At 43.4% G+C, this 11,450-nt stretch overlaps 1 protein-coding gene across 1 annotated transcript in view; it reads left to right on the top strand.

The window, feature by feature from the left end:
• Positions 1–4,280: 4,280 nt before the first annotated feature.
• m1ap (meiosis 1 associated protein) overlaps positions 4,281–11,450 on the top strand; it is a gene marked incomplete at both ends in the record, with an annotated part of 29,066 nt that continues 21,896 nt past the window's right edge. Inside the window, 3 exons of the mRNA XM_080023186.1 lie at positions 4,281–4,298; positions 6,050–6,319; positions 6,879–7,079. Coding sequence (XP_079879312.1) covers positions 4,281–4,298; positions 6,050–6,319; positions 6,879–7,079 — 489 coding nt within the window. The remainder of the gene's footprint in view (positions 4,299–6,049; positions 6,320–6,878; positions 7,080–11,450) is intronic.

Raw genomic sequence — 11,450 nt, 5'->3', positions numbered from 1 at the left:
GGTGGAAGTTTGGCTCTAAACCTTTGTCCGTCATCAACCTCAAGACGGGACGTTTCCTCTAATTTCCTCTTCTCCCCATCTGAGACAAATTTAACAAAAGCAGCAGAAAGAGAAAAAGAAAAAGAAGGCTCTACAAATTTGACGTGAGCATAGCCACAACCATGCGCAAAGGATGCCAAGTATTAACAAAAGGAAAATAAAAAAACAAACGCATACACTGTGAAAGCCTTAAAAACGACATTTTAAAACCTTAGCCAACCTTTTGCCAAATCTCTAAAGTGATTCAAAAAAGTACCAAAATAAATAAGTCATCAACTTGCTGTAAGTACCGAAAAAAAAAAGAAGTATTGGGACAAACTTTTCCCAAATCCCCTAGAGCAAATCAAAAAGGCATGGCGGATTACAACTCAAGTGGCAAAGCTCCTCTTGACCTAGTAGTACGTGTTCACAACAACCAAATTACACAAAAACACAGGCATACATGTGTTTGTCTATGTGTGTGTGTGGGGGGCAGCCAGGGTTGATTATTCAGCCAATCACATCAGTGGATCCAATCCCGTCATATGGATCCTTCATATTTCAAGTCAAGTTAAAACCCCCTGACCCCCTTCGGTGAAACGCCCAAACATGAACTCCAGCAAATAATCCCATGCACAAAATTTTCATTCCTGCCAAAATGAGTTTACAGCACTCGCAGCGATCGCTGGTGGGTGGGCATGTGTTGCGAGGAGTGAGAAGGAGCGATATGGAAAATGACAGGTAGAGAGAGAGAGAGCAAGAGACAGAGCTGGGGGAGCAAGTGTGTAGGAGTGAACTTCCACCGTCCATCTGAGAAGGTCCTCGTGTGCCGTGACAGGAAGACGTCCCCAAATGTCCAACCTGGACGGCGGTGTGTCGTCTGACAATCAGCGGATCGCGCGGCTCGACCCGCGGGCGGCCCGAGGGGTCATCGAGCAAGGCAGCGAACCCCAAACCGCCCCCCCCCCCCTCTTTAATTTCCGCTTTTATTAATGGAGTGCATGCACCTAGTCTTATCAACTACAGGAGATGTTGCATGCTTCACAATGCCTCATGTTAATCTCCCGTGCCCAGATAAAGTCATGTGATAGAATGTGGGAGCTATGTAATATCCTCCATCTCATTTCCAGCAAGATGCTCACATAGACTGCAACCTGCACACACACACACACACACACACACACACACACACACACACACACACGACTCACATTTAATATCACGGAACTCTAATTAGTACTCTGCTGAGAGGTTGAACGCACACATCCGTGCGTGCGTGCTTAGGCGTTTAACTTCTTCGTAGAACGACCAGGATCACTTCACACTCGCATTCCGTCATTTCCTCCTCTCCTTGTTTTAAGCTTAATTTTTCTCTTGTCATACACCGGAGAAGACATTAATGGAGGCAGCATATCAAGTTCTTAAATGATGAATTTACGCAAGATTTTTGACTTCCTTAAAACACACACACACACACACACACACAGTGGGCGCAAACCTACATAAAACACAATATTTACCTATATCCCCAATGCCAAACAAATCAATAAAATAGCCAAAAATGTCTTAATTATGTAACATGTATTACGTACAGTAGCAATGTGTTATGTTATCTGGGAGTGTCGTAATGTTATCTTATTTTAGATAATTGTCCCCCCGCATTTCAGTGACTACAGCGATAGTTTGCATTCCCAATTTAAGACATTAATAAGCCAGCAATTCAAAGTAATTGTCATTATCCCGCACTGACGTCACTACCTGGATTGATGCTGCGTTCCATTTTAGCCGAAACCTCTGAATCGGATCCGCTACTTGGAAAAGTGCAAAGGAAGGGAAATACAAGTGGGAACTCCGAGTCGGAATTCCTGGGCGGATCGCTCAGGCTTGCCGAGAAACCAGGGCGGACGTGACAGCAACGCGGCCGCGCCGTTAATGGCGAGGAAGATAATCGGTTTTCATTTCAAAGACACGTTTAACATCAATCTGTTGTTTTTATATGACGCTTATATATACGTTTTAGCTTGCATCATCTACAAGTTTGCCAAACAACCACACAATCACTTTACACGTTTAGCTCGGACTCGGAAGTGGGGACTACGGAAAACGGAAGATCCAGATTTCCACGTTTGGTAGAAGGCAGCATCAGCCGCACAGAGAATGCTGCGTTCCAACTTAGGCGGAAATCAGCTATTACCGGTTCTGTAATCCCCACGTTGCGTTGCCTCTGTTCGGCAAGACACGGGCGCCCGCGGCAACGACGCGTTCGTTTGGAGCCGTTCGACTTCCGGGAGTACCCCCACGGAATCTCGGGCGGGTTTAGATCCTCGTTTTCAAATCAAAACCCAAAAGGGACTCAAACACTCAGAGGGAGCTCTTCCCCGCCGTTCACGGTGTTTGCCGTGACGTCATGCCTGTCATCTCAACGAGAGCGGTCCAACCCCGACGTTCCCCCTTGGAATTCCGATTGAAATGGCCGTTCCTTTTGACGTTCCCCCGTGGGGTGGCGGATTTTCCGAGTTCCAACTCAGTGGAATACAGCATGGAGTCCAGCACTGATGCGTCGACAGCCAACCAATCAGATTGCGTCCGGCAATTTGTCTTTATCAGCCGACGTTACGTTCCATATTTGTATTTAACACTGCGGCCAAACACCTCGAGTCGCTTACTATTTAGAATTTTTTCACGTTTGGATACATACAAAAACAGTAGGACTACACCTGCTGTGGAAGGGGAACGACAAGGGTAACAGCTGCCTGCGCATTTAACAACGTCATGGAGAGGGAAGTGAATCGACACTGACGTCACTAGCTAACGTACAGAGAGCTAGCTTCAGAGCTAACCGTTCTACCTCCTCGAGTCTCCTGCGTCATTCCTCATCTTTAGCCCTCTCCAGCCCAAGCGCTTCCAATGTTCATCACAAAGCGTGTCATTGAATAGGAATTCGGTAGTTAGTAGAATTCGGTAGCCCCATTTGTGCTGAAGTGTTCGAAAAGTCATTGGGGAAAAAAAACCGAAACCATTGAAAACCTGTGAAATCCCGCCGGTTGTGTTATTCAAATCGTAACGTCGTAAAAAAAAATAACAGATTTGCTTTAGTGCCATGGATTATGCCAGGAAAATGTACTTTTAATCCAGCATCGTTGGAAATAGACATACAAACAGTATATAGATAAGATATGTGGCAGTTTCTCTTACCACATGCCACTCGGGTGGCATTTCCAGGGCCCTCCAGCCAAGAAGACGATGGGTTGTACTGTAGACACCAGTTTATTGCGAGAGGAGGCTAGGTGGAATAAGCCAGGAGAAGATCGAGCATATCACGACAGGGCTCCTGTCCTGAGTGCGTGTGGGGATGGCAGTTATACCTGCTGCTCATTAGACCAACCAACCAGCAACAGGTATGCAGCCATCCTGGCCCATTCACCTAGATCCAGGTCAGGTGTGGCTGCTCAAACCATCCCATCCCCACACCATATAAATAATAGACAATGAGACTAAGATTATGTTATATTTTAATGAGTAAAGGTCACGTTGAACATCGATTCACTTGCTTAAAGAAGTGCTTGAAAGCCATTTGTAACGATGCTCCACAATTGTTGAACATCCTACCAAGGGATATTAAATAGGCAGGTTCTACTAAAAAAGTCGATTTTCAGCTTCGGTTTTAATTAATATTTTTAGCTGTTTGCAAATTGTTATTTTAATGCAGTTCCATGTATTTTGTATTTTTTCCATGTATTAGTCTTCTGTTTTGACTTGATTTTATTTTATTATTGTAAAATAGTAAAATATCCTTCTACTAACATAAAGAACTTTGAGATGGATGTTGTGTATATAAAAGGTGCCTTAAAAATAAAAGTTATTATTATTATTATAACTACCACTCCCTCCCCCTTCCTTCACACCTAAAAACTGCAAAGGCAGATATTTAAAGATGTTTGTAGCCCTAATACCCTTGGGCATCCTAACTTCCTTCCTACCTTTGACTATGCGCACACGTCACAGGTTTATTTAGACATTGGGTTTGTATCATTAGTTTGGTGAATTTAAAAACTCACACTTCTATCAACTCTCTTCAAATTGCCTTTGTTCAGGACATTTTAAATAATGTGTTTTATCTGTGATCATACGCTATGTTTGATGACGCCCACTGATACCACTGTACCATGACTGCAAGAGTTCAGAGGTGCAGGAATCCAGCAGTGATAATGCATGTGATCCAGGGCAGAATTCTTTGCCGTTTCGGCTCACTCAGGTGTGAAATGACTAACTGCACCAAAGTGAGTAAATAGGAGTTCACCGATGTTGCTAAATAACAGGCTTCCCCCCTTGGAAATAATGTCGGGGATTACGAAAAGCATTCAGGGGCATGTGATCCAGGGAGTTAACATTTAGGAGTAAACATTTTTACACATGAAACCCGTTCAGAAATCTATTTCATTCAATCGTTCCCACGCACACACACGCACACACACACACACAGCCAGACACACACATTCACATTCAACACATTCCCATAGAAGATTCCTATAATGATGGGGTTTGAGACCGTGTGATTGAAACTTAAGAGCTGTAGGGCTTTCCCCTGCGTAGTAGACTGTACAAGGCTGGGATTCACAATATACATTCTTCCCGGGCCCGCTTCCTTTCGGTTTGCATGACTGACTGGTCTCTGTCGAGGCCCCACGCCCTGTCCATCTGTGGAACATTTGGTTTTTTTCTCACTTGCTGTAGTCCGTCGTACAGTACAAATCGAGAATATCCCCAAATATAGTTGCATCAGCGTCATGAGTTGTAGAAGTTGTGAGCGTTGTGAAATCAGATTATATTTCCAGTTACGAGTAAACCGGCTTATTATTACCATTCATGCACTAAAATATTGTATGCTTGAGGTTGGAGGATTGAATTTTCATGATAGGCCACATTAACTTTTTGTTTTTCAAAGCCTTAACCATGATGTGCTTTGATGTTCTTCTCTGCTAATTTCTCCTCTGTTTATATTACATTAGTTCTAATAGGGCCCTTTAATAGTCATCTAATGGTGTTTCCTGCATCCAAACGATCAGAGTTACTACACAAGGAGTAACTTTTCCCGAACAAAAGTTATGTGCTAAGTGAGCAGAATAACCTAGATTCTCTTGTGACTTACATAATTGTCGACATTCATCTCGGCTATGTATTCATGTTCTATTTATTGCCGCGCTGGCGCTTACTTACCCAGAGCCGGCGCACTTTTTAATGATTGTTGTCGGCTTTATAGCCTTATTATCATGTCGGGGGCATTGGTTTACCATTGTACTTTATTCGCGGTTTATTTTGTTGTTTGTTTTTCCCCCGGCTTCTTGGCGGACTCATACATTTGTTAGATGCTGCATTGGCAACGTTCATTCAGAGATAGGGAAGAATGGAGCAGTGAAGATTTACACGGAATGAAAAAAGCAATCCCCTGAGAGCGTTCTAAGACCCAATGAGGCTTTTCTGCTGCTTTCACAGAGGAGCTGGGGATGTCGATAAGTGTTTTGCGTTTTTATAGGTGAGCCCCCTGTTTGTATGTTTGAAATGAATTCTTGTTTGTAAAATACTTTTTTTTTCCCATTAGGGTGGTTTTCTTTTTTCCCCTCTAAGTCTGCTTGTAGGAGCTCATGGTTTTGAATCACCCTATTGTCAAATTGAGTTTCAGCCCGTTTAGTGATTACATTTTACATTACTCCCAACCATTTTCCTGATTCCGTATTTTTAACCCAGTCTTTATTTTTGTGTTGATAAACCGACCTTAAAATGAACTGGTCCCGCTGACAACTACTGTGACACATATATTTCTCAAAGGTACTTCATTTAGCAGTATTTGTATTCCATGTTAAAGCAATGGTGCTTCCACCTTTTCAAATGGAATGAACAAATCCAAAATACGTCAGAAATATACAAAATTCGTCAAAAATGAAACTGATGGCTTGTAGAAATATGGCATCTCCAGGGCCTTAGCGCCCTTAATCCTTTATCATTCAGGTAACCTGTCTTTTCATTATTTCAGATCCTCTTCTCCATGGACTCCAGGAAGAGGGCAGCCGCTCTCCCCAACAGCAGGGCCCTGGTGTGCGGGCCCTCCTCCTTCCTGCGGCAGCCGGCCAGGGTTCTGATCGTGGAGGCGCAGCCGCCCCACTGGTCGCAGACGGGCCCCGTGCTTTGCGAGGCCCTGGACAACGTCCTGTCCCTGGCCTGCAGTCTGGACGGTCCATGCAGGATCCCGCTGCTCAGCCTGTATGCCATCACCATGCAGCACGAGTGTCTGCTGCCCTTTGCGGTGAGAGCTGTTCCATTAGGAGAGACGCACTTTGAATGTAATAATAATTTGCTATAGTGAAAGAGGAAATATGTTGACATTGACATTGGTCATCAATCAATTTAGTTTTCAAAAATCATATTCTAATATTGTTTTTTCAAATGGGAAAAAAACGTGATCAATCTTGATATGGCGGAATCCATCTGGGAACTACAGACAAAGATAATGATAATGTGCTCTTTGCATTTGATGTGGGGGGAAGACAGAAGCTTTACTGTATAACTCGGCTGTAGAAGTTGAGAAATGGAAAGCGGAACCAAACCGATTCAATGAAAGCGGTATATAAATGAATAAACAATAGAAAAGGTCTTTCTGACTGAGACCTTTTACTTCAGTAAACAAATGTTGGCAAGATGGCTGCAGGGGAGGATTCACCTGTTTAACGGGGACATCGGATGCTCCGCAAGGCAGTAATTGCAACGTAGTGGCTTTATTTAAAAAAGAACTTGACTTTGTATTGCTTTTCAACCTGTTCTTCCTCTCCGCCATCTTCCTTTCCTCCCTCCGTCTCCATTCTTAGAAGCTCGGGGGCAACCTTGAGCGTCTGCACTCCTGCCTGGAGGAGCTGAGGTCAATTCCGGGGGAGGGTTACGTCCCCGCTCCAGGCCGACGAGGAGCAGAGCTGCTGCGCCAGGCCGTGCTGGACAGCCTGCAGCAGTTCAAAAAGCCCACCAGACACGCAGCTGGAGGCGGCGGGGCCGTCATCAACACGTCTATGGAGGTGAGATACCTTGGTCCACGCTTCACCCTACGTTTTCCATGTCTGCAGTTAACGTGATCCTGACACCGGCTTGCTTACCTTGTTGGTATTTTGGCTCATGTTCTGGCAAACTGTGCTCGCTGAAATCGGCCAAAAGACTGTGACAGGAGCAAACGCAGCGGGGTTGTCTGCAGTGTTGGGGGTGTTTACAGTTTCAATACGGTGCTTTGTTATCGTGAAGTTGCAGTGCGGTCTCTCTCGGCGCTTGGGAAAACAAACACAAATTCAATCCTCCTTCCTCCTGAGAGAAAATAACGTAATAATAATATTATAAAAATAAGCTTTCTGCAAGAAATACAGTTAAAGTTACCTGAATAAACATTTATAAAAGGGTGTGAACATTATATCTAAAATATTTAAACATTAAAAAAATCCATTAAATAACAATGTCTCCTCTATTCAAACAATGGCTCCCTTTTAAAAGTCTGGGTGTCTGCGCTTGGTGCGACAATATCACAACATCACGTTCAGTTTAACACTATCATATCTTTAATATCACGATCCAAATTATATCCCATCTCTTATGGAGTGCAGAGCAAAGTTTTGGTGAGTAGGCATATGGAGAACGGAGATGCCGGGTTTCAGATCCATGGAAAAGAGACGGCAAACTGGTTCGTAATTGAGGATTTAAAATTCACTCCTCACTCATGCTGATGAACAGGGGTCAGCCAGCGGATATGCTGCTCCACCAGTGCTTGAAGTGGGCCAGTACTGAACGGTACGCAGTACTGCACATCTACATTTTCCTCTTTGGGGTACTGGGACTTTTTTCTTGCGCACTGGTGCGTACCAGCACTTCTTCACTTCACTTCGTTTCGGTACTCTGTTCTGCCCTCTCAAGTGGACAAATCAAGTGGACATATTGTAAAATATATCATAATTTATTGAGCCGGAGCGCATTTTTTCTTTAAATTATTAGAACCCACAAGCTGGGAGCTCTGGCTCAACCCCCCTGCCGCCTCCATGTGAATAAGGGGAGTACCGGCACATCATTTCTCCACTGCTCTTTCGCCGCTCCCCGTTGCCCGTTTTTCCAAACAAAACAAAAAACCTGTGTTTTTATATTAGATTAGATTATATTAGATTACATTGTTTGTTTTCCTCTGTTTCCTAATTTAATGAAACAAAAAAGCCCTGTGTGTCCTGTACCGGGACGCGCAAGCCATTAATACAGCATCTTAATACCGGTGTAGGAAAACCCAATCTCTGATACGCTCCGATCGCCAATTGGGACAAGCCTACTTTCATTGTCGTCACTTTCATTTCTCAAAATGTTACCTCCATTTGATACAGTAAATTGATCGATTGTAGCTAATTTCTTTTAATCTGAGGGTGCTGTTGTAACGGATTACCACTTTAACATTTCACGGCAGGTATTGATTTAGATTCTGCATTTGAATATTTCACCCTCTTCAGCTCCATTAGTGGCATTCTACAATTGCAGATGAGCCGAAAGAATATACTGGTTGTGGCACCCGGCGTGCTAGCTACAAAAGCAGTCCTGACTCACTTGGCATCAAAGCTTAAAAAAAATTCTCCACTTAGTGTCCATTTCACTGGTTGAGCACTTAGATGGCTTGCTTCAAACAAGCTCTGCGTCACATATTAAAGCCATTTATTTTGTTGGAACAGACCCATTGAAATCAGCAAGGGCCTCATAGGAGTAAATGCTTCATTATGCAGAGGAAACATGAGCCGTCGCTTACAGACACCAATTACAGTGTGTATTTGGAGAGCCATGCTAACGTGCACGACCCATGTCTGAAATTTCTCAAGTCTCCTGAAGTCCTGTGTCGCACAACAACTCAGATATCACGTCAACTAATTTGATAGAAATTGTTAACGTATGCATTGTAATTAAGTTCAAAATTCCTTTGACATTTTGCCTTCACGAAGCAATAACTCATGGTTTCAGGAAGTAAAAAAAAAAACCAGCATACCTAGTATAGCTTGTTAATTTGAATCAAACTCACTCGGATACGAGGCTCTGAGATGTTGACAGAGAGATGTCGTTTTTCATGTCCAGGAAGTTACAGACAGATAATTACACCGAGGCCCTCTGCTCCAGACAGAAACAGATATGAATAGAACCATTAGAGGACAGAGACACTCAGCAGACACATGGCCCTTTGTGTGTGTGTGTGTGTATGTGTGTGTGTGTGTGTGTGTGTGTGTGTGTGTGTGTGTGTGTGTGTGTGTGTGTGTGTGTGTGTGTGTGTGTGTGTGTGTGTGTGCGTGCGTGCGTGTGCGTGTGCGTGTGTGTGTGTGTGCCCACGACCAAGCTACAGAACCAATGTCTGTTTTTCACAGGAAACAGAGAGCAGATGCCTTCAACATAATCCTATCAGAACCCTTTCGGGCTGCTGTTATGTGATTCAGCTGGTTATGTGCTGAGCACCGTGCGCGATTCCACGTCACGCGCATCACAAAAAAGCAATTTCTGTCTTTTTCTGTCCGCAAACATGACCAGCGCTCTGTTTCCACCGAGGTTCTTTCTTGTTGTAAATCCACATCAGCGCTTGTTTTCAACCACAAAGTTCAAAGACACTACAAATTTAAAATCTCAAAATGATTGGTAATCATTTTTTTTTTTTTTTTTTTTTTTATATAATTGACCAAATTCCATTGACATCACACAGATCAGGATAGCCGAACCAACAATGCTCGAGCTTTGTTTGCAACCGGGATGCTCAGAGCAGATGCACAGCTAGCGACGCCATGGGGAAGTGCTCATTTAATGATAATTGGCTATTCAACCAAGATTTTGCGGCGAGGCTGAAACCGGTACCAGTGTTTCAAACTCGGTACGATGACTTTCAACGGGTTGGCGTTGAGGTACATAATGCTTGCAGGGCTGGCCTCACAATGTGGCAACGGGAGAAGGTTTTGAGGGCCATGCACACACTCTTCCATACTCCCAGTTGTTGTTTTCTAAGCATGTTAGCCTACAATCTGATGCTTCACTAAATGTCAAAATACTTGATGAGTGCAGTAGAATAACTATTCAGAATTATAGTTCTCGGCCAGTTGTCCCTTTTTAACAATTCCTGATTGTTATGTTATTGTTTTCCATGTGTTCCACTCTAGAAAATGTTACATGTTTCAAGTAGATCGTCTAACTTTTTTACTGGACCAAAGAAAGTCATGTTTTATGTTGCAATAAACATTTCAGCAAAATAATCCCTAACCCAAAGTAATTTATGTCGTTTTATTCTTCAATTTTGGTTATTGTAAAGTTGGTCCTAGATTTAATTCCGAGTGGCATTAAAAAAAGTCTTAAAAAGCATTAAATCTAACTTGCCTTAAGCTGTATGAAGCTGTTACAATTGTAAATGCATTGATTCCCACATCATGAGCTCAGCCCCCATGGTATATCACATATATCACCGCATAACTATTACAAGCAAGAGAAGAAGAATGCTCTGTTGTGGCCATGTTGTTTTTCTTGGCGTGCATGTCAGACGCTCCGTGCGATGGCCAAGATTTCACTGCTGCTGAACTGAGGCTGTTTATAAAGTTCCTATAAACAATTTAAGCAGGAAACCTAAAGAGAAACCCAATCTTTAGGAGGCCATTAGAGTACGGCGGCGCGGGTGGTGGGGAGCGGCGGGGACCGATAAATTACAGTTTGGGGTTAACAATAGTACGATTAAAACCGAATGTTTTCATTTTGAGTCTTTTGATGTGGTTGGCTTAGCTCAACAGAAGGCAACGGGAAAGAGGCTGCTGTCGCTGATTGTTTCCCGACGATCCCTATGGCTACTGTTGTGTTTTGGTTTTCACCTTTTCCTGGGCAACAGCGGGAGACAGGTTCAAGCTGGAGAGGAGCGATGCTGCTCCCATTGTAGCATGAATTATTAAATGTCTTTAGACATTAGAATTGGTACTAAGAACTAAGCTAGAAGACTTGTGTTTCTCTTTTCAAATGGAAATACTGTCCTCCTACATCAGCAACAGGTGAACTGGTAACTGTAGCAGAAACAGAAGTTTTTCCAGACTTGTTTTAATAAAAAAGAAAGTCATGTTGATTTTAACCATGTTGCACCACTTCCTGGTATAATGGGCCACTGTAGAGGTGGTCTAGAGTAAAAACATACTGAGAGTTGTGGTTCCCAGGTGTGACCCTGTGGTTTGGTTTTACAATTTTGTTCACGGTCATGTTTGCTTCACGGTCCCGTCGCTTAGCGAACAGACGAGAAAAAGTAAACAACGTTTGCTTGATCAGGTGTGGTCTACAACACTACAACGTCTCTCTGCTTGATACCACAGATCCCACCTGCTTTTGTTATTTCCTATCTACACACGCCGCCTTCATGGAAAATGGTGCGATGA

The sequence above is a fragment of the Zeus faber genome (genome assembly GCF_960531495.2).
Source record: "Zeus faber genome assembly, chromosome: 22".
Classification (NCBI taxonomy): domain Eukaryota; kingdom Metazoa; phylum Chordata; class Actinopteri; order Zeiformes; family Zeidae; genus Zeus; species Zeus faber.
Note: the sequence above shows the minus strand (reverse complement) of the source record. Positions and strands in the feature narration are given on the sequence as shown.